The sequence below is a fragment of the Anomaloglossus baeobatrachus genome, chromosome 6 (genome assembly GCF_048569485.1).
Source record: "Anomaloglossus baeobatrachus isolate aAnoBae1 chromosome 6, aAnoBae1.hap1, whole genome shotgun sequence".
Lineage (NCBI taxonomy): Eukaryota > Metazoa > Chordata > Amphibia > Anura > Aromobatidae > Anomaloglossus > Anomaloglossus baeobatrachus.
This window is the reverse complement of record NC_134358.1, coordinates 23,491,940-23,519,024: the sequence shown is the minus strand read 5'-3', so window position 1 is coordinate 23,519,024 and position 27,085 is coordinate 23,491,940. Positions and strand designations below refer to the sequence as shown.

The 27,085-nt window shown below is 47.3% G+C and overlaps 1 protein-coding gene across 3 annotated transcripts in view; it reads right to left on the bottom strand.

Moving 5' to 3' along the window:
* Window positions 1-378: 378 nt before the first annotated feature.
* GPR20 (G protein-coupled receptor 20) overlaps window positions 379-27,085 on the bottom strand; it is a 107,231-nt gene continuing 80,524 nt past the window's right edge. For all 3 annotated transcript variants that reach the window (XM_075316133.1, XM_075316134.1, XM_075316135.1), the window contains 2 exons: window positions 13,721-13,866; window positions 379-3,078 (listed from right to left, as the gene is read on the bottom strand). In XM_075316133.1, coding sequence (XP_075172248.1) covers window positions 1,992-3,059 — 1,068 coding nt within the window. In that variant the 5' untranslated portion in view covers window positions 3,060-3,078; window positions 13,721-13,866 and the 3' untranslated portion in view covers window positions 379-1,991. The remainder of the gene's footprint in view (window positions 3,079-13,720; window positions 13,867-27,085) is intronic.

Sequence of the window (27,085 nt, the reverse complement as noted above, 5' to 3'; positions counted from 1 at the left end):
GTACAAACACAGGTTGGTCTCAGTGGTGATCCGTCTCCCCTCTCTCTACCGTAAGGGCCTTCCTTCCCTTTTCCATCCCCCGTTGTAGCATCTGGGGTGATCCCTTACCCGAGCATGACAAATGACAAATATCAATTATTCAGTAAGACCTCCTACTGGACCTGTAACCCCAGGATATATTTTATCCTAAATTTACAATTGCTGGGCTATCTTCAGCACCTGACCATTATGGCTTTCTACATTGATTATCCTCTCAACAAGTTTGGTCTCTACATTCATTTTCATCTGAACTGGTTGTGTCTATACATTAAGTATCACCCTGACTGACCTGGTGCCTACAATGAGTTTCATCTTCTCCAGTGGAGTCTCAACATTTAGTTAAAAGAAAACCACTATGCTGCAACAACATTTATTCACAAAGAAGAAAAGGCGTCATGTAAAACATATGTAGCCACCTTGAAGAAATGTTCATCGATAAGCCAAATCCAGAGTTTCGCCCACAATTTCAGCTTCTTCTGGGGCATAGATTCCCCAGAAAAAGCAAAAATTATAGACTGGTAGGGTTTTTTCACTAAATTTAATCAAGAGTAATTAGGTGCCTAAATTGAGCATTTTCTTGAATGGTAGAACTTTATACAGTACAAATCCAAAAGTTTGGACACACCTTCTCATCTGTAGAACAACTGTTAAGAGGAGACTTTGTGCAGCAGGCCTTCATGGTAAAATAGCTGCTAGGAAACCACTGCTAAGGACAGGCAACACGCAGAAGAGACTTGTTTGGGCTAAAGAACACAAGGAATGGACATTAGACCAGTGGAAATCTGTGCTTTGGTCTGATGAGTCCAAATTTGAGATCTTTGGATCCAACCACCATGTCTTTGTAGAAAAGGTGAACGGAAGGACTCTACATGGCTGGTTCCCAGCATGGAGGAGGAGGTGTGATGGTGTGGGGGTGCTGTGCTGGTGACACTGTTGGGGATTTATTCAAAATTGAAGGCATACAGAACCAGCATGGCTACCACAGCATCTTGCAGCGGCGTGCTATTCCATCCGGTTTGCGTTTAGTTGGACCATAATTTATTTTTCAACAGGACATTGACCCCAAACACACCTCCAGGCTGTGTAAGGGCTATTTGACTAATAAGGAGAGTGAAGGGGTGCTACGCCAGATGACCTGGCCTTCACAGTCACCAGACCTGAACCCAATCGAGATGGTTTAGGGTGAGCTGGACCGAAGAGTGACGGCAAAAGAGCCAACAAGTGCTAAGCATCTCTGGGAACTCCTTCAAGACTGTTTGAAGACCATTTCCGGTGACTACCTTGAAGCTCATCAAGAGAATGCCAAGAGTGTGCAAAGTAGTAATGAAAGCAAAACGTGGCTACTTTGAAGAACCTAGAATATAAGACATATTTTCAGTTGTTTCACACTTTAAGCATTTAATGCCACACGTTTTAATTCATAGTTTTGATGCCTTCAATGTGAATCTACAATTTTTAGAGTCATGAAAATAAAGCAAACTCTTTGAATGAGGAGGTGTGTCCAAATTTTTGGTCTGTACTGTATATCGATTATCATCTTGTTCAATACTGTCCACAGCTAGAGTTTCCTCCTGACCCTTTTCATCCGGTAGGGTCTCTACAGACCAAGTATCATCTTTTCTGCACCGGTTCCTACGTTGAGTATCCTCTTGATTGGTAGGGTTGGACGCTCTGAGCTACATGGGGACCTAAAAAATAATCTCCTTGTTTTTGAAAGAAGAAAAATAATTTATTGGTTTATACCAAATAATATCAAATTAACTTGTGGATAAATTGTTTTTCATTAGAAAAGAAAAAAAAATATGAAAAGTTAGAAAAAAAAAACTACAGTACGACTGAATTCCCATTTTACGTCTCCATGTACAATAGGTCGTCTTTGGAATGCGTCTTGTTCTTGGTCATTTGTGATACAATGTCCTCCATCGCAGAATACGCGACTCACGTTGACCACGCTATATAAGATTGCTACTCTGTAATGGCAGGCTCACTATTGCATTGGAAATAGCAGTGATCGTCCCGGATCCCTTAGAGTTTTTATGTAGACTCACGATGTCCATGCTTGTCTGTTCCGGTCGATGTTTCCTGAAGATGCTCTTCATGGTGGACTGGAAGTTGTTGGTGACGAAACAGTAAACTATAGGGTCCATACAACTATTTAGGCTGCTCAGAGTCACTGTGACATGGTAGACGATAAGTATAACATCCCGAGACATGGATAGACTGGCGCAGAAGACTACTTGGCTAACATGTATTGGCGTGAAGCACACCGTGAAGATGATGAGCACGGTAATCAGGAGCTGGACCGCCTTCATGCGCCTCTCCCGGCTTTGGTTCATGAGGGTTGACCTGGACAAGGCCCACATGATTCTTAGGGTGTAGAAAGTGATGATGATAAGAGGCACAAAGTATTCGAAGACCGTCAGAGTAAAGAGCTGAAATAGGCAACAAGATTTGTGACTGATGGTGGTGGTCAAGATGGTGAAGGTCACCACAACCGCAAATATCCATATAATAATACATATGCACTTGGCGTAGTTGGGACTCCTCCACCGGCGCGATGCCTCAACCTGCACGATGGCCATATAACGGTCGACACATATACACGTCAGGAAGAGTATACTACAATACATGTTCACAAAGTAGGTGAAGCTGTGGACAAACGAACAGGTCGGACAAGCCTCGGCATTGTAGTACATGATGATGCGGGTCGGCATGGAGAGTCCCACCAGGAGGTCTGTCACTATCAGGTTGATGGTGTAGATGACGGATGTGGTCTTGCTCTTGGTTCGGAAGCAAAACACATAAATGGCCAAGCTGTTTAATATTATCCCCACGAGGAATATAAGGGTATTAATGATCAGTAGAGCCACCCAGAGTCGGTAAAATCGGTTATGTAATGTCTGATCCAAGTCTCCCGGTTGGTTCATTTGGGGCTTCGGTGTATACGCAAGAGATGTGTTCAATCCCTGGTTGCCCATTGTGTCGTTGGGCTCAGCTTTCAGGCTGCGTAGACACTCCATGGTCCGACACCAAACCAACCTAAAACAAAAAAAGGGAAAGAGCGTTAGCATCCTCGATATTTACCTAAACAAAACTTTTGGATTTTGGGGAATTTTTCCTACTACGAGTATTTTGGTACCTGACACACCAATTGGGAGGCTGAGGACAGAGCTACCAAATATATCAACGGCTCCTGACCCCCCATAATCCCAGAAGCTGGCAGAGTAAGTACTGGTTCAAAAACTATACTTGCTAAGTTTGGAGCCTATGAAGCTTTGTAATATTTTTGATCAGTGAAATCTTTTTCCACTTATGAGCCACATCTTTTCTCACCATGCCTCCAGAATTCATCACTCCATCTGAAGAACCTCAGTGAATATGGCTCCCTTTTGAGGTCTCTGAAGAAGTGGGATGAAAGGAGGAGTGGCGTAAAAGAGGCAGACTCAGACATATACAGCAGTGCACCACAGAGCAGGATTAGCAGCTACACTACTAGAGTGTAATGTCCTCCATGCTGCTGCTGATCATCATCATGAGCTAAATAGCTGTGTGTGTGTGTGTGTGTAGAGTATGGGATACATCATGACAGCTAGTCTCCCCCTACTAGCTCATGGACAACTGGAGATAGAGCCTGGGGAAAGTGGTGAATCTAATATATAAAGCTCAGTGTGTGTGTGTGTGTGTGTGTGTGTATGTGTGTGTGTGTGTGTGTGTGTGTATGTATGTGTGTGTGTGTGTGTGTATGTATGTATGTGTGTATGTATGTGTGTATGTGTTTGTATGTGTGTGTGTATGTGTATGTATGTATGTGTGTGTGTGTACAGTATGTGTGTGTGTGTGTGTGTGTGTGTGTATGTATGTGTGTGTATGTATGTGTGTATGTGTTTGTATGTGTGTGTGTATGTGTATGTATGTATGTGTGTGTGTGTACAGTATGTGTGTGTGTGTGTGTATGTATGTATGTGTGTATGTATGTGTGTATGTGTTTGTATGTGTGTGTGTATGTGTGTATGTATGTGTGTATGTGTTTGTATGTGTGTATGTATGTGTGTGTGTATGTATGTGTGTGTGTGTACAGTATGTGTGTGTGTGTGTGTGTGTGTATGTATGTGTGTGTGTGTGTGTGTGTGTGTGTGTGTGTATGTGTGTGTGTGTATGTCCGCTAAAGGAATCCACACCGTCGCATGTACAATCACGAAATTTTGCACAGACGCCCAATGTGACCCAGGGAGTGTCGTAGTCTATGTTTGGGCGGGAAAATTTAACCCCGTGCTTTCCAGTTACGCTACAAAATCCTACAGCCATTAAACTGAATGGATCTGGGAGCTATAGACTATAAATAGCAACTGTCAGTGGTTGCTATAGGAACAAAATAAACTGTTAGAATAAGATAGGATAGACGGATAGGGAGAGACAGAAAAAGACAGACCGGGCAAAGAGACAGACCAGGCAAAGAGACAGACCGGGCAAAGAGACAGACCGGGCAAAGAGACAGACCGGGCAAAGAGACAGACCGGGCAAAGAGACAGACCGGGCAAAGAGACAGACCGGGCAAAGAGACAGACCGGGCAAAGAGACAGACCGGGCAAAGAGACAGACCGGGCAAAGAGACAGACCGGGCAAAGAGACAGACCGGGCAAAGAGACATCCGGCAAAAAGACAGAGAGAGAGAGAGAGAGACAGATACAGAGATTGAAACAGACTGATGGAAATACAGAGAGAGAGAAACAGACAGACAACGAAAGAGACAGACAGCGACTGGGAGAGAGGCAGTTACTATCCCAGGCAACGCCGGGTACTACAGCTAGTATAATATATAAGCTGTACTACCCGGTGTTGCCCAGGATAATAACTTTCTATCTCTCTCCCACTTTCTCTCTCTCTCTATGTCTCTACATCTCTTTGTTTGTCTCTTTGTTTCTCTCTATCCGTCTCTTTGATAGTCTCTCTCTATTCCTCTCTGTCTCTCTCTGTGTCTGTCTCTCTCTATCCATCTTTCTCTGTTTCTCTCTTGTCTGCCTCTCTATCTCCCTGTCTCTCTCTGTTTGTCTCATTCTCTCTCTGTCTCTCTCTATCCGTCTCTCCACCGATATCATATCACCTCACACATCGGCTTCTTATACTAAGGGGTACTTTATGTCGCAGGCGGAGGAGGGGACGCTGCGCTCTCCCACTGCTCGGGTCCGGCTGCCGCTGCTCTGCGGCTGCTGCTGCTCGGTGGCTCGAGCGATGGGCCAGATCCCGGGGACTCGAGCGGCGCTCCTCGCCAGTGAGTGAAAAGGGGTGGTTTGATTTTTGGGGATATTGTCCGTGACGCCACCCACGGTTGTGGTGATTGTGTGGACACCACCGCTTCTCTGGACGGGGATCCCGGGAGCGGTGACAGGGAGCAGCTTTGTTGTTATTTCTCCCCTCTGTGGGTAGGGGGTTGGTTGTCCCGGGGCCCGGTGATGGGGTAGGAGTGGATGATGGCAGGCCGGTTGCGGGGCCTGGTGAGGTGCAGGGTCGCGGGGGCAGCGCTGTGCCGCACGGCACGGTGGTACTCACTCAGCCTGAGACGATGACACAGTTCTCGGTAAAATACACGGCTGGAAAGACGGTTCCCACAGACGGCTGCTGTTGCTTTTCCCCGGTAGTTAACGGTGACTGTCTCTTTCTCTGCACCTAGTACTTCTGTTGGTTCCAATGAGTTCCCACCGGTAACCCGCTCCCCGGCTTTGATATGGGCCGGAGGAGCCCCTCTTTGCCCGCGAGTGCTGGCCCTGAGAAACTGGTGCCTTGGCGGTGGCGGTGTCTCTCTCTGCTGGTTGGACTGTTGCCTTCAATCGGGACTTAGTTGTTTGGAAACCCAGAGGTCCCCTTCACTGACGGATTTGGCAAATTCACGGCGACTCCAAGCCTTGCCGGGGTTCAAAAGGCCCCTGCCAATGGTGCTGGCTTCTCCTTGTGTACCGGTCCGGTACCGCCGGGCCACCGCCCGTCCACGGTCCTTACGGCAACTCCGATAGGCCCCTCCTGCAGACGGTCATCGCCGTCTGCTAACCTTGCTGTCCCTGTCCGGGGCACACACCCGGACGCTCTCCGTCAGTTGCTCTACTCCACTTCACTTTTACTCCTTCCACTTTCACTTCCCTAGCTCAACTCCTCTCTCCTTCACTTCCCTAGCTTAACTGAACTTCCTTTTCCTGCCTTCAGGACTGTGAACTCCTCGGTGGGCGGGACCAACCTCCTGGCCCACCCCCTGGTGTGAACATCAGCCCCTGGAGGAAGGCAACAAGGATTTTTGGGTCTAGCTTTGATGTGCCTAACCGGGGTGTAGGGTGTGGTGATGTCATTACCTGTGACCCCTGGCTTGTCCAGGGCGTCACATTCCCCCTTGGCAAATTGCAGACCGTCCGCGGGCTGCCCGTCCAACACCGGTTTTATTTTTCCCCTTTTTTTTTTTAACTGTAAAAATATAAAAATGTAAAACGGTGACAGACATACAATTAAAATAACATCTTCCCACATCGGGAGGTACTCTTACTTAAACGGTTTCAACGGTTTCAAACGGTTACGGCTTCCACTCTCTCCCACCCAAGCAACCTGGCCCTGATGCTGCCCCTAGCAAACAGGCAGCACCCCTTGACCCCAGTCCTGCACAAATTGCCCGAGCGGGTTCTGTCCTTTTTCAGGGGACCCACGTCCATGGGGAACCCCTGAAACCCCCAGAGGAATGCCACCGGTTCCAGTGGTGGCTGGGCCCCAGCCTGCTCCACTGTGGGCCCTTCCTCCAATCTGCCTCTCCGGAGGCGGCAACGGTTGGAAGCTGCAACAACACATTATTTACAAGCCACTAATGTTTGTGGTTGTGTGTCGCCCGGGGACCAGGGGTACTCAGATCCGGGCCACGGGGTCACTTCTGTGGGTATCACGGTGGCGTGACCTGGTCTGTGATCCCAGGCTCCACAGTAAAAGGGGGGAATTGGTAAGGGAGATTGTCCGTGACGCCACCCACGGGTTGTGGTGATGGTGGACACCACTGCTGCGATGAAGGTGCGGGAGTCCCGGGAACGGTGTTGCGATGCAGCTTAGGATGTTAACCCCTCCGTGGGTAGGGGCAGTTGGTCCCGGGGCCCGTTCGGGGATAAGCAGGGAGCAGGGCGCAGTGCTGCGGTGCGGTGCCCGAGGGCACGGGCGTACTCACAAGTATTTCACACAGAGTCACTGGTAAACTAGGAATTGCCGGTGTCCGCAGCCTTCGGTACGGGGGGTGTTAGTGTCCCACACACGGTGCAGCAGCTCCTGTTGTTCTTTCCCTGCAGCCAGGTGCCTCTCTCTCCACTCTCTTCCTCTTTCTCCTCAGCCGGGAACGGGGAATCCACTCCTCTGCAGTGATCCGGGTCACCCTAGGTACCTAGGTACCGGCGGGCCACTACCCTGCCCCAGCTACCTCTGGCCCCTTCCTCACTAACAGCCTGTCCCGGCCCTTTCGGAGCACGCTTCTCTATCAGCCTGGGAGCTACAACTCCAGACTCCTCTTCTGTCTGTCTCTCCACACACTCTGCTCCAGCCCCTCCCCTCCTGCTCTGTTTTGTTCTTACACTGGGGGATGTGGTTTGTCCTGCTGCACTGGTGTGGGATCAGGTTACCAAGGAGGATTAACTCTTTCTGTGACAACCTGGCTTTGCCAGGGCGTCACACACCCCCTTGGTAAAACACAGCCCGTCTTCGGGCTGTCTGGGCACCAACATTTATTGAAACTGGAAAAAGGAAAAATCAACACATTACAATCATACATCTTCCCACATCAGGAGGTGCGTTTTCTTAAACTCTAAACTGTTCTGCCGCCCCCACCTGCTGTGCAGATGGCCTCCTCCGGGAACTTGAGGACGCTCAGCAGGGGTGACAGTCCATAAAACAGTCAATTTTAAACTTACGGCTAGCCGTCCATGCTCCGCTACCACTGCCGCTGTCGCCACTCCCAGTACGGGGCACGGGTTCCGTGCTCTGCTTCCTGCTCAGGAGCCAGGCCCACTTGGATGCCCTCGGCGCCGGCTACAACCGGCCTCGCTAACTGCCGAGGGCCCCATTGCTCAGTGGCCTGCTCCTCCTCTTTGCAGGTGCACTCCGGCTGCTCCACAGCCGGGACGGGGTACCTGGGAGCGGCCGGCGCTGCATCTGGGGCAGACTTCCGGTCGAGTGTCGCCTCTGCTGCGGCCGGGCGGACTGCCGGAGCCGACGTCATCACCGTTGCGGCCGGGCGGACTGCCGGAGCAGGGTGAGATGTCATCGGGGTTGCGGCTACTGCTTGTCCAGGAACGGAATTAGGCAAAGTCCTGGCGTCCCTGCCTTTGCAGTCCTGGTCACATGAACTGCAGTTCCTTCCTACTGCTCCCCCTTGGTACTCGGGAGCAGTCCTTCTAGCAACTTTTTAAAGTTTTCCTTTCGCTTCCGGTCCTCCGGAGCTTCACTTCCGCCCGCGTTCTCAGGGGGCGGAGTCTCTTTTTCGCGCCCACCGCATGGGGAAGAAGGCGCTGGGTGGGAGCTTTTCGCGCCCAAAATGGCGGCAAAGATGGCAACTGTCAAAAACGCCACCCACGGGTTGTGGTGATGATGGACACCACCGCTGCGATGAAGGTGCGGGACTCCCGGGAACGGTGTTGGGATGCAGCTTAGGATGTTAACCCCTCCGTGGGTAGGGGCAGTTGGTCCCGGGGCCCGTTCGGGGATAAGCAGGGAGCAGGGCGCAGTGCTGCGGTGCGGTGCCCGAGGGCACGGGCGTACTCACAAGTATTTCACACAGAGTCACTGGTAAACTAGGAATTGCCGGTGTCCGCAGCCTTTGGTACGGGGGTGTTAGTGTCCCACACACGGTGCAGCAGCTCCTGTTGTTCTTTCCCTGCAGCCAGGTGCCTTTCTCTCCACTCTCTTGCTCTTTCTCCTCAGCCAGGAACGGGGAATCCACTCCTCTGCAGTGATCCGGGTCACCCTAGGTACCGGTGGGCCACTACCCTGCCCCGGCTACCTCTGGCCCCTTCCTCACTAACAGCCTGTCCCGGCCCTTTCGGAGCACACTTTTCTATCAGCCTGGGAGCTACAACTCCAGACTCCTCTTCTGTCTGTCTCTCCACACACTCTGCTCCAGCCCCTCCCCTCCTGCTCTGTTTTGTTCTTACACTGGGGGAGGTGGTTTGTCCTGCTGCACTGGTGTGGGATCAGGTTACCAAGGAGGATTAACTCTTTCTGTGACAACCTGGCTTTGCCAGGGCGTCACGGTTGCCTTGCAAGTTCTCAGGCTTGTCCATAAGAAGTTCCTTATGCAGCTTTGTAACGGTCCCCACGGGGACAACTGTTGTCGGCAACGACCGGTTTCAATCAGCGGTAATCAGGTGACTTTTCTTCGGTTTCATTCACTTTCATTTTTACATAAACTTTCAAAACTTTCACAACTTTTCAACACACAGATGGTCCCAACGGGGACGGTGCAACGGCATTCCGCTGCCCTTACTCTGACTCTTCAGCTGAGGCGGACCCATCCTCCGCCACCAGCATATCAAACATGCACTGACATGCCTGCTGTGACAGAGGTGCCCAGTATCCATTTCCACCGGTGCGCGGAGTGTAGAAAACCACTGGGTCTCCTTCATAGCGGGGACGCTCACTTGCCCCCTCAAACTCAGCAGTGGGCTCGGGGCCGGAGTCATCATCAATTATTCTTGCGTCAGGCAGGTTGCCGCCAGCTCGCGCAGCCTCCGGGTCCCTCAGCACATCAGGCTCTACCGCTGTGGCACGGTGCAGCATATCAGGTTGACCAACACTGGGGTGCCCCATAGGCAATGGCAGATACGATGCAAAAGCCGAAGCTGGACCGGGCCTCCCAGCCGCAGTAGCCGGTCCCTGTGGGACATGGAGACGTGGGTCGCCCGTCGGCTCCATCAAGCCGGCTCCCACCGCATGCATCGGGACAGTCGCAACCAGCACTTCCACCTCGCTGGTCCACTGCTCCATCATCTGGAAGATCTGATTCTGCTGACGCTGGCTGAACTCAATTACTCTGGCCCTCATCCACGCCACAGTCCCGGGCTCGGGCACGGAACCCGGTGCAATCACTGCCGGGGCCTCCAACACATCTTCGTTACGGGGCCTTGGCTCCGGTGGCCTCTGGGGAAGCAGTTCAGGGCTGCCCCGGGCGTCTGCAGCCGGTCGGTCCGCTTGGGCGGACGGGCAGGGTACCGCTACCGGTTGGGCAGGTAGCGGGCCTAATGGCGGGGCGGCAGCGACTAACGCGGGTAGCGGGGGAGACAGCAGGGTGAACGGGTGTAGGCCGGGCCCCTCAGCCGCGATGACCGACCCACTAGGGGTACAGGGGAGTGGGTCTCTTACCCGTTCCTCCAAATCTTCCTCCACCTCGCACCTTCGCATAGCAGCCACCACGTCCGCCATGTCGGCCTCCCACTCCTCCAGGAGGAGCTGCATCCGGGCTTGCAGACGATGACTCAGCGGGGCAGTTCGGTCCTCCATCCACGCCGCTGTGCCAGGAGCGGGGGTCTCGCTGTTGTTAGCTGGAGCGGACATCTCAGCACTTGTGCTTTCCAGGAACTAGCAACAAGAGGGCCACAGGGTCCTGGCGTCCCTGTTTTTATAGCCACGCTCACATACGGTTAGACGCCATTTCGTCCCCCTTAGCCTCTTTCCGGCTCCTCCTCTATCGGGGCGAGGTTTTGGCCTTCGCGCCTCCGCTACTCGAGGAGACGCTCGAGCGGGAACTTTTCGCGCCAAAGATGGCGGCTTCTGAAATTTTTCGGCCGGACACCTCCGGCGGTAACAAGGCGCACCTCTACCAAACTGCAGAGCGGTAAGATCCTGTTCGTGACGCCAAGTTGTCGCGGGTGGAGCAGGGGACGCTGCGCTCTCCCACTGCTCGGGTCCAGCTGCCGCTGCTCTGCGGCTGCTGCTGCTTGGTGGCTCTAGCGATGGGCCGGATCACGGGGACTCGAGCGGCGCTCCTCGCCCGTGAGTGAAAAGGGGTGGTTTGGTTTTTGGGGATATTGTCCGTGACGCCACCCACGGTTGTGGTGATTGTGTGGACACAACCGCTGCTCTGGACGCGGATCCCGGGAGCGGTGACAGGGAGCAGCTTTGTTGTTATTTCTCCCCTCCGTGGGTAGGGGGTTGGTTGTCCCGGGGCCCGGTGATGGGGTAGGAGTGGATGATGGCAGGCCGGTTGCGGGGCCTGGTGAGGTGCAGGGTCGCGGGGGCAGCGCTGTGCCGCATGGCACGGTGGTACTCACTCAGCCTGAGACGATGACACAGTTCTCGGTAAAATACACGGCTGGAAAGACGGTTCCAACGGACGGCTGCTGTTGCTTTTCCCCGGTAGTTAACGGTGACTGTCTCTTTCCCTGCACCTAGTACTTCTGTTGGTTCCAATGGGTTCCCACCGGTAACCCGCTCCCCGGCTTGGATATGGGCCGGAGGAGCCCCTCTTTGCCTGCAGGCGCTGGCCCTGAGAAACTGGTGCCTTGGCGGTGGCGGTGTCTCTTTCTGCTGGTTGGACTGTTGCCTTCAATCGGGACTTAGTTGTTTGGAAACCCGGAGGTCCCCTTCACTGACGGATTTGGCAAATTCACGGCGACTCCAAGCCTTGCCGGGGTCCGAAAGGCCCCTGCCAATGGTGCTGGCTTCTCCTTGTGTACCGGTCCGGTACCGCCGGGCCACCACCCGTCCACGGTCCTTACAGCAACTCCGATAGGCCACTCCTGCAGACGGTCACCGCCGTCTGCTAACCTTGCTGTCCCTGTCCGGGGCACACACCTGGACGCTCTCCGTCAGTTGCTCTACTCCACTTCACTTTTACTCCTTCCACTTTCACTTCCCTAGCTCAACTCCTCTCTCCTTCACTTCCCTAGCTTAACTGAACTTCCTTTTCCTGCCTCCAGGACTGTGAACTCCTCGGTGGGCGGGACCAACCGCCTGGCCCACCCCCTGGTGTGAACATCAGCCCCTGGAGGAAGGCAACAAGGATTTTTGGGTCTAGCTTTGGTGTGCCTAACCGGGGTGTAGGGTGTGGTGATGTCATTACCTGTGACCCCCGGCTTGTCCAGGGCGTCACACTTTACACACTGTGACATCGCTAGCATTTGCTAGCGATGCCGAGCGCGATAGTCCCCGCCCCCGTCTTACGGCCGATATGTGTTAATTGCTGCCGTAGCGAACATTATCGCTACGGCAGCGTCACACGCACATACCTGCTCTGCGACGTTCTTGTGACCGGCGATCCGCCTCCTTTCTAAGGGGGCAGTTCGTTTAGCGTCACAGCGACGTCACAGCAGCGTCACTGAACCGCCGCCCAATAGAAAAGGAGGGGCGGAGATGAGTGGAACATTCCGCCCACCTCCTTCCTTCCTCCTTTTCCGGTGGACAGAGGTAAGGAGATATTTGTCGTTCCAGCGGCGTCACACATAGCGATGTGTGCTGCCGCAGGAACGACAAACAACATCGTACCTGCAGGAGCACCGATATTATGGAAATGAATGACGTGTCAACGAGCAACGATTTTGCACGTTTTTGCACTCGATGATCGTCGCTCATTTGTGTCACACGCTGCGATATCGCTACCGGCGCCGGATGTGCGTCACCAACGACATGACCCCGACGATATCGGCAGCAATGTCGCAGCGTGTAAAGTACCCCTAACAATGTCCTTCGTTGCCCATAGAAACCAATCACAGTTCCTATTCATGACCTGTAGCTCCCAGCTCCATTCACTTTAATGAAAGAAGGTTTTTTGGCAAATAACTGTAAAGCGCGGGGTTACATTTACCCTTCAAAACATAGTCTATGACGTTCCCTGAGTCACATGAGGTGGCTGTGCAAAATTTCATGATTGCCAATGCAATGGTGCGGATTCCTTTAGTGGACACATACACGTAAATACATACACACACACACACACGCATACATACACATACACACACACACACACGCATACATACACACATACATACATACATACACACACGCATACATACACATACACACATACATACACATACATACATACATACATACATACACATACACACACACACGCATACATACACATACATACATACATACATACACACACGCATACATACATACATACACACACACACACACACACATACACACATACATACATACATACACACACGCATACATACATACACACACACATACATACACACATACACACACGCATACATACATACACACACATACATACACACATACATACATACACACACGCATACATACACATTCATACATACACACATACATACATACACACACGCATACACACACGCATACATACACACATACATACATACACACACACATGCATACATACACATACAGATACACTCAGCTGTAAATATTAGATGGTCATATATATATATATATATATATTGGTCATAAATAGTGGTATTCTACATGTATACAAACAGGACAGCTTATTCTGAAAATCATCCGCAGAACACATCTGGACGTCCTTAGATTATTACACGTCGGGTGACACAGTCTTTTAGTAAAGTTGATTCATTAACGCAACAATCCACGTGAATTCTGAAAAAGATCAACTTACACTCCGCTCCTGAGGGATTCATACATTGCATAGGAAGGAACAGTCAGGTTTGAGGACAGTAAAGGAACATACCGTGTGAGATCGAAGTGGAGCAGATACAGTCAGCTTCGTTATTGCACATACAATAAGTTACTGAAGGTGAAATTAGGCGGCAAGGAGCAAAACCGTGGAACCGTCATGAAGACAACAGGAGAGTCCTAACCGAGGACAGTGTGTGCCTGAAAACAGAAACAGACAATACATAACTATTGTTATATACATTCTTCTACTTAGCGGCATAGTATAGTAGTTATATTCTTGTACATAGGGGCAGTATTATAGTAGTTATATTCTTGTACATAGGGGGCAGTATTATAGTAGTTATATTCTTGTACATAGGGGCAGTATTATAGTAGTTATATTCTTGTACATAGGAGCAGTATTATAGTAGTTATATTCTTGTACATAGGGGGCAGTATTATAGTAGCTATATTCTTGTACATAGGGGCAGTATTATAGTAGTTATATTCTTGTACATAGGCGCAGTATTATAGTAGTTATATTCTTGTACATAGGAGGCAGTATTATAGTAGTTATATTCTTGTACATAGGAGGCAGTATTATAGCAGTTATATTCTTGTACATAGGGGCAGTATTATAGTAGTTATATTCTTGTACATAGGGGACAGTATTATAGTAGTTATATTCTTGCACATAGGGGGCAGTATTATAGTAGTTATATTCTTGTACATAGGGGGGGCAGTATTATAGTAGTTATATTCTTGTATATAGGGGCAGTATTATAGTAGTTATATTCTTGTACATAGGGGGCAGTATTATAGTAGTTATATTCTTGTACATAGGAGCAGTATTATAGTAGTTATATTCTTGTATATAGGGGGCAGTATTATAGTAGATATATTCTTGTACATAGGAGCAGTATTATAGTAGTTATATTCTTGTACATAGGGGACAGTATTATAGTAGTTATATTCTTGCACATAGGGGGCAGTATTATAGTAGTTATATTCTTGTACATAGTGGGGGCAGTATTATAGTAGTTATATTCTTGTATATAGGGGCAGTATTATAGTAGTTATATTCTTGTACATAGGGGGCAGTATTATAGTAGTTATATTCTTGTACATAGGAGCAGTATTATAGTAGTTATATTCTTGTATATAGGGGCAGTATTATAGTAGTTATATTCTTGTACATAGGAGCAGTATTATAGTAGTTATATTCTTGTATATAGGGGCAGTATTATAGTAGTTATATTCTTGTACATAGGAGCAGTATTATAGTAGTTATATTCTTGTACATAGGGGGCAGTATTATAGTAGTAATATTCTTGTACATAGGGGACAGTATTATAGTAGTTATATTCTTGTACATAGGGGGCAGTATTATAGTAGTTATATTCTTGCACATAGGGGGCAGTATTATAGTAGTTATATTCTTGTATATAGGGGCAGTATTATAGTAGTTATATTCTTGTACATAGGGGGTAGTATTATAGTAGTTATATTCTTGTACATAGGAGCAGTATTATAGTAGTTATATTCTTGTATATAGGGGCAGTATTATAGTAGTTATATTCTTGCACATAGGGGGCAGTATTATAGTAGTTATATTCTTGTATATAGGGGCAGTATTATAGTAGTTATATTCTTGTACATAGGGGGCAGTATTATAGAAGTTATATTCTTGTACATAGGAGCAGTATTATAGTAGTTATATTCTTGTACATAGGGGACAGTATTATAGTAGTTATATTCTTGCACATAGGGGGCAGTATTATAGTAGTTATATTCTTGCACATAGGGGGCAGTATTATAGTAGTTATATTCTTGTATATAGGGGCAGTATTATAGTAGTTATATTCTTGTACATAGGGGGCAGTATTATAGTAGTTATATTCTTGTACATAGGAGCAGTATTATAGTAGTTATATTCTTGTATATAGGGGCAGTATTATAGTAGTTATATTCTTGTACATAGGGGGCAGTATTATAGTAGTTATATTCTTGTATATAGGGGCAGTATTATAGTAGTTATATTCTTGTACATAGGGGGCAGTATTATAGAAGTTATATTCTTGTACATAGGAGCAGTATTATAGTAGTTATATTCTTGTAGATAGGGGACAGTATTATAGTAGTTATATTCTTGCACATAGGGGGGCAGTATTATAGTAGTTATATTCTTGTATATAGGGGCAGTATTATAGTAGTTATATTCTTGTACATAGGGGACAGTATTATAGTAGTTATATTCTTGTACATAGGGGGCAGTATTATAGTAGTTATATTCTTGCACATAGGAGCAGTATTATAGTAGTTATATTCTTGTATATAGGGGCAGTATTATAGTAGTTATATTCTTGAACATAGGGGGCAGTATTATAGTGGTTATATTCTTGTACATAGGAGCAGTATTATAGTAGTTATATTCTTGTACATAGGGGGCAGTATTATAGTAGTTATATTCTTGTACATAGGGGGCAGTATTATAGTAGTTATATTCTTGCACATAGGAGCAGTATTATAGTAGTTATATTCTTGTACATAGGGGCAGTATTATAGTAGTTATATTCTTGTATATAGGGGCAGTATTATAGTAGTTATATTCTTGTACATAGGAGCAGTATTATAGTAGTTATATTCTTGTACATAGGGGCAGTATTATAGTAGTATTATTCTTGTCACTGTTGCAGCATTATTATTCTGGGATATTCTCTATCTTGTGGACATTATTATCAGCTCTCGGTTGAGTTTCTCCCTCGCTTCTCCTCTAGCCTCTATAATACAGTAAGCCCCTGCGAGTCACCTCCTTCTGATCTCTTCATATATCTGGTAATATCTTGTTATAGCTTTAGCTCCGATCACCAAATATGGCTGCATAAAGGGCTTTTCCTCCGCCGTGCGCATGAGAGAGTTAAAGTGGGATTATTGTAATGATAAATTTACAGTCAGTGAGCGCAGAGCTCAGTTCTCAGAAGTCGCTCCGAGCACTTTACTTGTACAATGCCGGGCAGCAAGATGCAGACCAAAGCAGCGCATAGTTAATATACTTCATATACCACCAATTCATATAAATCTATGAGAAATCAGCTCTATCTGTAAATAAAGCCGTGTGTTAGAAGTGTAACTGTGTGGAGTTGTTCTTTAAAGAGCAATCATTGTTTTAATTTTTATTCCTAAAATTAATAGTGTACACGAAAATAAGTAACTTTGTAATGAATCCTATCACAGAGATCCGCTTCTTTACCTCCCTCCCTGGAATCTGTAAAATCCATGTTCTGTGATGATAGTTTTTCTCCATTATAGAGATAGGAGATGACAGTTGGTGCTTATAAAATGCTATGGAGATGGGAAGGAGAAGGAGCTAGAGACAGAGGGAGAAGGAGCTAGAGAGAGAGGGAGAAGGAGCTGGAGGCAGACGGATCTGGAGCTAGAGACAGAGAGAGGAGGAGCTGGGGGCAGAAGGATCTGGAGCTAGAGACAGAGGGAGGAGGAGCTGGAGGCAGAGGGATCAGGAGCTAGAGACAGAGGGAGGAGGAGCTGGAAGCAGAAGGATCTGGAGCTAGAGACAGGAAGGAGGAGCTGGAGGCAGAGGGATCAGGAGCTAGAGACAGAGGGAGGAGGAGCTGGAGGCAGAAGGATCTGGAGCTAGAGACAGAGGGAGGAGAAGCTGGAGGCAGAGGGATCAGGAGCTAGAGACAGAGGGAGGAGGAGCTGGAGGCAGAGGGATCAGGAGCTAGAGACAGAGGGAGGAGAAGCTGGAGGCAGAAGGATCAGGAGCTAGAGACAGAGGGAGGAGGAGCTGGAGGCAGAGGGATCAGGAGCTAGAGACAGAGGGAGGAGGAGCTGGAGGCAGAAGGATCTGGAGCTAGAGACAGAGGGAGGAGAAGCTGGAGGCAGAGGGATCAGGAGCTAGAGACAGAGGGAGGAGGAGCTGGAGGCAGAAGGATCTGGAGCTAGAGACAGAGGGAGGAGGAGCTGGAGGCAGAAGGATCTGGAGCTAGAGACAGAGGGATCAGGAGCTAGAGACAGAGGGAGGAGGAGCTGGAGGCAGAAGGATCTGGAGCTAGAGACAGAGGGAGGAGGAGCTGGAGGCAGAGGGATCAGGAGCTAGAGACAGAGGGAGGAGGAGCTGGAGGCAGAAGGATCAGGAGCTAGAGACAGAGGGAGCAGGAGCTGGAGGCAAAGATAGGAGGAGCTAGAGACAGAGAGAGGAGGAGCTGGGGGCAGAGAGAGGAGGAGTTAGAGGCAGAGGGATGAAGAGCTTAAGACAGAGAGAGGAGGAGCTGGAGGCAGAAGGATGAGGAGCTAGAGACTGAGGGAGGTGGAGCTGGAGGAAGAGGGAGGAGCTAGAGACAGAGGGAGGAGCTGGGGCAGAGGGAGGAGGAGCTAGAGGCAGACACTAACATTTTGCTGATAGCTCTCTTAAAATGACAGTAAAAGTTTGTGTAACTTTGCAACTTAGTTTTTATTGCTCCACTGCAAAGAAAATAAAAGGAAAAAAGCAAAATTGCAAATTGCCTTGCTTAATTACTATGCTGTCAGTTTGTGTATGCAGCTCCTATGCGGACCCATGTGATTTTGGAAACATAATGTAAGAATCCGGATGGATGTCAGGAATCTGGTGAAGTACTATAATAACATACAGTTGTGCTCAAAAGTTTACACACCCCGGCAGATTTTTTTGCTTTCTTGGCCTTTTTTCAGAGAATATGAATGATAACATACAATCTTTTTTCCGCTCATGGTTATTGGTTGGGTGAAGCCGTTTATTGCCATTACTGTGTTTTCTCTTTTTACATCGGAATGAAAACCAAAAACATCCAAATGACACTGATCAAAAGTTCACACACCCTGGTGATTTTGGCAGATAACATGCACAGAAGCTGACACAAATGGGTTGAATAGCTAATAAAGGTGACATCCTCACCTGTGACCTGTCTGCTTGTAATCAGTGTGTGCATAAAAGCTGAGTGACTTTCTGGGATCCAGACAGACTCTTGCATCTTTCATTCAGCCACTGACTTTTCTGGATTGTGAGTCATTGGGAAAGCAAAAGAATTGTCAACAGATCTAAAAGATAGTTGAATTGTATAAAACAGGAAAGGGATACAAAAAGATATCCAAGCAATTGATAATGCCAGTCAGCAGTGTTCACACTGTGATTAATAAATGGAAAATCAGGGGCTCTGTAGAAACCAAACCATGATCGGGTAGACCAATAAAAATTCCGGCCACAACTGCCAGGAAAATTGTTCGGGATGCGAAGAAAACCCCACAAATAACATCAGCTGAAATACAGGACTCACTGAAAACTAGTGGTGTGGCTGTTTTCAAGATGCACAATAAGGAGGCACTTGAAGTACAAATGGACTGCATGGTCGAGTCACCAGAAGAAAGCCATTATTGCGCAAATGCCACAAAGTATCTCACCTACAATATGCCAAACAGCCCAGAGATAAGCCTCCAAACTTCTGGAAGAAGGTAATTTGAAGTGATGAGACCAAAATCAAACTTTTTAGCCACAACCATAAATGTTACATTTGGGGAGGCTTCAACAAGTCCTATGATGAAAGGAACACCATTCCTACTGTAAAGCATGGAGGTGGATCGCTGATATTGAGGGGATGTGTGAACTACAAAGGCACAGGACACTTGGTCAAAGTTGAAGGAAAGATGAATGCAGCATGTTATCAACAAATACTGGAGGCAAATTTGCACTCATCAGCCCAGAAGCTGTGCATGGGATGTACTCGGACATTCCAATATGACAACGATCCAAAACACAAGGCCAGGTCGACCTGTCATTAAGTACAGCAGAACAAAGTGAAGATTCTGGAGTGGTCATCTCAGTCTCCTGACCTCAATATCATTGAGCCACTCTGGGGAGAACTCAAGTGCGCAGTTCATGCAAGAAAGCCCAGGATTTTACAGGAACTGGAGGCTTTTTGCCAAGAAGAATAGGCAGCTTCACCATCTGACCAAGAAGAATGGGCGGCTTTACGATCTTACCAAGAAGAATAAGCGGCTTTACCACCTGAGAAAATAAAGTCCCTCATCCACAACTGCCACAAAAGACTTCAAGCTGTCATTAATCTTATAGGGGCCAATAAACGGTATTAAGAATTGGGGTAAGGGAACTTTTCATCGGGGTCATTTGGATGTTTTTGGTTGTCATTAAGATTTAAAAAAAAGAGTAAACACAGTAGTTTAACAATATATGGCTTCACCCAACTACTAACCATGAGTGTAAGAAAAAATTGTGTGTTGTCATTCATATTCTCTGAAAAAGGCGAAGAAAGCATAAAATCTGCCAGGGTGTGAGGGTGTGTAAACCTTTGAACACAAACGTGTGTGTATATATATATGTCTAGGTCTTTCCTTTCCTCTGTTGGTGCGTATTTTCTAAACCCATGACTTGTTTAGGGAGGCTCTTCCTGGGGTACTTATTTAAGAGCTTTGCAACTCTTGACTTTGCTCCTCTACAGCATGCAGTCTCACAGACACACAGAGATAGAAAAACTCTAGCTGCTTCTCCCTCCTCCCCTTCTTGTTTCCTGCAGCTGCTTCTCCCTCCTCCCCTTCTTGTTTCCTGCAGCTGCATCTCCCTTCTCCCCTTCTTCTTGTCTCCTGCAGCTGCATCTCCCTCCTCCCCTTTTTCTTGTTTCCTACAGCTGCATCTCCCTTCTCCACTTCTTCTTGTTTCCTGCAGCTGCTTCTATCTCCTCCCCTTCTTCTTGTTTCCTGCAGCAGCATCTCCCTCCTCCCCTTCTTCTTGTTTCCTGCAGCTGCATCTCCCTTCTCCCCTTCTTCTTGTTTCCTGCAGCTGCATCTCCCTTCTCCCCTTCTTATTTCCTGCAGCTGCATTTCCCTCCTCCCCTTCTTGTTTCCTGCAGCTGCATCTCCCTTCTCCCCTTCTTCTTGTTTCCTGCAGCTGCATCTCCCTCCTCCCCTTCTTGTTTCCTGCAGCTGCATCTCCCTCCTTCCCTTCTTCTTGTTTCCTGCAGCTGCATCTCCCTTCTCCCCTTCTTCTTGTTTCCTGCAGCTGCATCTCCCTCCTTCCCTTCTTCTTGTTTCCTGCAGCTGCATCTCCCTTCTCCCCTTCTTCTTGTTTCCTGCAGCTGCATCTCCCTTCTCCCCTTCTTCCTGTTTCCTGCAGCTGCATCTCCATCCTCCCCTTCTTCTTGTTTCCTGCAGCTGCATCTCCCTTGTCCCCTTCTTGTTTCCTGCAGCTGCATCTCCCTTGTCCCCTTCTTCTTGTTTCCTGCAGCTGCATCTCCCTCCTCCCCTTTTTGTTTCCTGCAGCTGCATCTTCCTTCTCCCCTTCTTCTTGTTTCCTGCAGCTGCTTGTCCCTCCTCCCCTTGTTTCCTGCAGCTGCATCTCCCTCCTCCCCTTCTTCTTGTTTCCTGCAGCTGCTTGTCCCTCCTCCCCTTCTTGTTTCCTGCAGCTGCATCTCCCTCCTCCCTTTCTTGTTTCCTGCAGCAGCATCTCCCTCCTCCCCTTCTTCTTGTTTCCTGCAGCTGCATCTCCCTTCTCCCCTTCTTCTTGTTTCCTGCAGCTGCATCTCCCTTCTCCCCTTCTTATTTCCTGCAGCTGCATTTCCCTCCTCCCCTTCTTGTTTCCTGCAGCTGCATCTCCCTTCTCCCCTTCTTCTTGTTTCCTGCAGCTGCATCTCCCTCCTCCCCTTCTTGTTTCCTGCAGCTGCATCTCCCTCCTTCCCTTCTTCTTGTTTCCTGCAGCTGCATCTCCCTTCTCCCCTTCTTCTTGTTTCCTGCAGCTGCATCTCCCTCCTTCCCTTCTTCTTGTTTCCTGCAGCTGCATCTCCCTTCTCCCCTTCTTCTTGTTTCCTGCAGCTGCATCTCCCTTCTCCCCTTCTTCCTGTTTCCTGCAGCTGCATCTCCATCCTCCCCTTCTTCTTGTTTCCTGCAGCTGCATCTCCCTTGTCCCCTTCTTGTTTCCTGCAGCTGCATCTCCCTTGTCCCCTTCTTCTTGTTTCCTGCAGCTGCATCTCCCTCCTCCCCTTTTTGTTTCCTGCAGCTGCATCTTCCTTCTCCCCTTCTTCTTGTTTCCTGCAGCTGCTTGTCCCTCCTCCCCTTGTTTCCTGCAGCTGCATCTCCCTCCTCCCCTTCTTCTTGTTTCCTGCAGCTGCTTGTCCCTCCTCCCCTTCTTGTTTCCTGCAGCTGCATCTCCCTCCTCCCTTTCTTGTTTCCTGCAGCTGCATCTCCCTTCTCCCCTTCTTCTTCTTGTTTCCTGCAGCTGCATCTCCCTCCTCCCCTTCTTCTTGTTTCCTGAAGCTGCATCTCCCTCCTCCCCTTCTTCTTGTTTCCTGAAGCTGCATCTCCCTTCTCCCCTTCTTCTTGTTTCCTGCAGCTGTATCTCCCTCCTCCCCTTCTTGTTTCCTGCAGCTGCATCTCCCTCCTCCCCTTCTTCTTGTTTCCTATTTGATGTGACTGCTGAGAAAGTTGTTGCAGCTTTAGTCTATGGTTGTGATATCATCACAGAAGGACAGACCACGGGGTAGCATTGCAGTGATACCAGTGGACAAGTGGCAAATTAATGTATTATTACTTCATTTTTTGTGGGTTTTTTTCCAGATAATTCCCATTCTAGTTGATTTTTAAGTCAGGAAATGCCATTAACACTGATTGTAAACCAGCGCAAAAACTTCTTATCCCCCATACTTTATACTGCAGCTCTGCTACAAGGGATCAGCTGTATAATCACTAAGCCAATACACAATATTTCGAGTACAAAAATATAAAACAAAAAAAGCAACATAAATACACTTCTATTTCTTTACAGCCATGATACAAACCAGTTGTGTATAGACACCGGCCTGCACACAAAGCCTCCATACAGGGGCCGGGCAGATGTCGGCCGGTGATATATGCTCAGTTTATCTAGATGTGAGAAGTAGAATCAGTGCAATTAGATACAAGTGACAGTTAAGAAGAATCCTCCCTATAAACAAGGCCCTCGCAAATGTAAATTCAGGGATATACATAGAGAGATTCCTGCGCCGGCAGCATCCAGTGGAAAATGTGAAATTTATGAGTTTTTCTTAGTTATTTTAAAGCAAATACCTTGTGTGTTCAGTCGATGTGGTGCGGAGTGCAGAGTTATCCTGCGCCGGTGAAGGCCGGCGCCATTTAAAGGGAATGTCTCCTGTATGTAATTTTTAGTGTAATTTATAAGATACTAGCTGTAGTACTCGGCGTTGCCCAGGATAGTAACTGTCTCTCTGTCTCTCTTCAAGTTTCTGTCTGTCTCTGTGTGTCTGTATCAGTTTCTCTGTCTGTGTCTCTCTAGCTCTCTGTCTCTCTCTTTCCCTGTCTGTCTCTGTCGGTCAGACTCGTTCCCCGTCTGCCTCGTTCCACGTCTGTCTCGTTCCACGTCTGTCTCGTTCCACGTCTGTCTCGTTCCTTGTTTCTGTTTCTTTCCTTGTCTCTGTCTCTTTCCCATCTGTCTCTTTCTCAGTCTGTCTCTTTCCCTGTCTGACTGTCTCATTCCCTGTTTGTCTCTTTCTCTGTCTGCCTGTGTCTTTCCCTGTCTGTCTCTGTCTGTCTCTTTGACTGTCTGTCTCTTTCCCTGTCTGCCTCTGTCTGTCTGTCTCTATCCGTCTCTCCACCGACATCTTATTTCCTCACACATAAGCTTCATATACTAACAATTAACTTTGTTCCTATAGGAACCAATCACAGTTCCTATTAATAACCTAATAGCTCGCAGCTCCATTGACTTTAATGAGGGCAGGATTTTTGGAGAGTAACTGTAAAGCGCGGGGTTAAATTTTCCCGTCTAAACATAGTCTATGACGTTCCGTGAGTCACAGAGCTTCTGTGCAAAATTTCGTGATTGTAAAGGCGACGGTGCGGATTCCTTTAGCGGACACACACACACACACACACACACTCAGCTTTATATATTAGATTGGCCGGTAGATGATAAATAATGTATTTGCTGTGTGGTTTTTTTGCTATATTTTATTTTACAACATCTGAATGTGTGTGAGTGTATGGGGGAACATTATTAATCACATACATTGCTTTTCTGTATTTTTATGGCAGCAGGATTTATGTGCTTTATGACAATGAATGGGAGTAAATTGACAGATAAGAGGATGTCTGGCGCACGGCGCAATACAAAAGGTTACAACAGGGATGGAAAGGGAGAGGAAAGCCCTGACGATAGGGAGCAGTGAATCAGGGCACCTCCTTACACTAACCTGTGTCTTAAACCTGAGCTCCCCTAATGTCCCTTTACGGGTCCTTCCCCTCATCATCGTCACATTCCTAGTCCCTAACTGACCCTAACTCACCCTTTATAGTGCCAAGGTCGGTGAGTGCAGTAGATGTCACTACTACTGTAATAAAACATAGGGGAAGGAAGACGGACAAGGGAGACAAATATAAAAGAATATGCACCAACTGTTGCAGCAAACACCAGGGCTGCAGGAGACTAGAGGTCAGTAACTTCATTGCTGCAGCCAGACACTTAGGCTGCAAGCAACATGACTGCAAGAGCTTCAACCGACTTCCTCCTTCAACAGTGGTCAGTTCAGAATGGGATGCAATTCTATAACCTGTATCAGGTAATGGGACATGTGACTATTTAAAGGGAATTGGAGTAGTTACAAACCGATTGCATGAGATGAGATAAACTAACAAGAAACGACCAGCAAGGAAAGAGTCCTTTACCCTTGCTATACTAAAAGGGTAAAGCGGAAGGAAGACAGACAAGGGGGACATAGACAAAAAAATATGCACCAATTGTTGCAGCCAAATACCAAGGGTAAAAGAGACTAGAGGTCAGCAACTACATTGCTACAACCAGACACCTGGGCTACAAGTGGCATGGCAACAGTGGGCAGTTCAGAATGAGATGCAATTCTATAACTGGCATCAGGTGATGGGACATGTGACAATTTAAAGGGAATGGGAGAGGTCACAAACCGGTTGCACCTGAGATGAACTAACAAGAAATTACCAGCAAGGAATATGTCCTAGGCATGTGATGGCGCACAGGCGAAAGACCTGTTCAAGGGATGTTAGGGACTGCAAGGATCAGCCACAGGTGAGGGTGAGGTGGTGACCCCTCTCCTTTCTCACTATTGCCAGGATCTTCCTTAAACATCTCCTCTGGTTTTCCCTCTGTGTTTCACCGCACACTGCATGACCTGTGCTGAGGTCATACCCATGTCACCAAAATGGGTGGGGCCTCAGCTAACAGAAACATGTTGCTTCCTGATATCAGCTTTGGTGGCTGAGACCCCGCCCTTTCTCTGGTCACATGGGTATGACCTCATACAGGTCCTGCAAGTGAAACCTTAAATCGATTGTATAATACTTATGCTAATTCTAACAGGGGGAGGCGATAACTATGAATATTCCCCCAGATATTATCTGATCCTCAGCTGCTGTCACTCAAGAAGCTGATGATGGTATAAACTTTACTTTCTTGGATTTCAAAACCTATACATCCGAGCTGACCACTATAGAATCAGCCTGATTGTGCCAGTATAGCACTATATGTATAGAATCAGCCTGATAGTGCCAGTATAGCACTGTATGTATAGAATCAGCCTGATAGTGCCAGTATAGAACTGCATGTATAGAATCAGCCTGATAGTGCCAGTATAGCACTGTATGTATAGAATCAGCCTGATAGTGCCAGTATAGCACTGTATGTATAGAATCAGCCTGATAGTGCCAGTATAGAACTGTATGTATAGAATCAGCCTGATAGTGCCAGTATAGCACTGTATGTATAGAATCAGCCTGATAGTGCCAGTATAGCACTGTATGTATAGAATCAGTCTGATAGTGCCAGTATAGCACTGTATGTATAGAATCAGTCTGATAGTGCCAGTATAGAACTGTATGTATAGAATCAGCCTGATAGTGCCAGTATAGCACTGTATGTATAGAATCAGCCTGATAGTGCCAGTATAGAATTGTATGTATAGAATCAGTCTGATAGTGCCAGTATAGCACTGTATGTATAGAATCAGCCTGATAGTGCCAGTATAGAACTGTATGTATAGAATCAGTCTGATAGTGCCAGTATAGCACTGTATGTATAGAATCAGTCTGATAGTGCCAGTATAGCACTGTATGTATAGAATCAGCCTGATAGTGCCAGTATAGAACTGTATGTATAGAATCAGTCTGATAGTGCCAGTATAGCACTGTATGTATAGAATCAGCCTGATAGTGCCAGTATAGAACTGTATGTATAGAATCAGTCTGATAGTGCCAGTATAGCACTGTATGTATAGAATCAGCCTGATAGTGCCAGTATAGAACTGTATGTATAGAATCAGTCTGATAGTGCCAGTATAGCACTGTATGTATAGAATCAGCCTGATAGTGCCAGTATAGAACTGTATGTATAGAATCAGTCTGATAGTGCCAGTATAGCACTGTATGTATAGAATCAGCCTGATAGTGCCAGTATAGAACTGTATGTATAGAATCAGTCTGATAGTGCCAGTATAGCACTGTATGTATAGAATCAGCCTGATAGTGCCAGTATAGAACTGTATGTATAGAATCAGTCTGATAGTGCCAGTATAGCACTGTATGTATAGAATCAGCCTGATAGTGCCAGTATAGAACTGTATGTATAGAATCAGTCTGATAGTGCCAGTATAGCACTGTATGTATAGAATCAGCCTGATAGTGCCAGTATAGAACTGTATGTATAGAATCAGTCTGATAGTGCCAGTATAGCACTGTATGTATAGAATCAGTCTGATAGTGCCAGTATAGCACTGTATGTATAGAATCAGCCTGATAGTGCCAGTATAGCACTGTATGTATAAAATCAGCCTGATAGTGCCAGTATAGAACTGTGTGTATAGAATCAGCCTGATAGTGCCAGTATAGAACTGTATGTATAGAATCAGTCTGATAGTGCCAGTATAGCACTGTATGTATAGAATCAGCCTGATAGTGCCAGTATAGCACTGTATGTATAGAATCAGCCTGATAGTGCCAGTATAGCACTGTATGTATAGAATCAGCCTGATAGTGCCAGTATAGAACTGCATGTATAGAATCAGCCTGATAGTGCCAGTATAGCACTGTATGTATAGAATCAGCCTGATAGTGCCAGTATAGCACTGTATGTATAGAATCAGCCTGATAGTGCCAGTATAGAACTGTATGTATAGAATCAGCCTGATAGTGCCAGTATAGCACTGTATGTATAGAATCAGCCTGATAGTGCCAGTATAGCACTGTATGTATAGAATCAGTCTGATAGTGCCAGTATAGCACTGTATGTATAGAATCAGTCTGATAGTGCCAGTATAGAACTGTATGTATAGAATCAGCCTGATAGTGCCAGTATAGCACTGTATGTATAGAATCAGCCTGATAGTGCCAGTATAGAATTGTATGTATAGAATCAGCCTGATAGTGCCAGTATAGC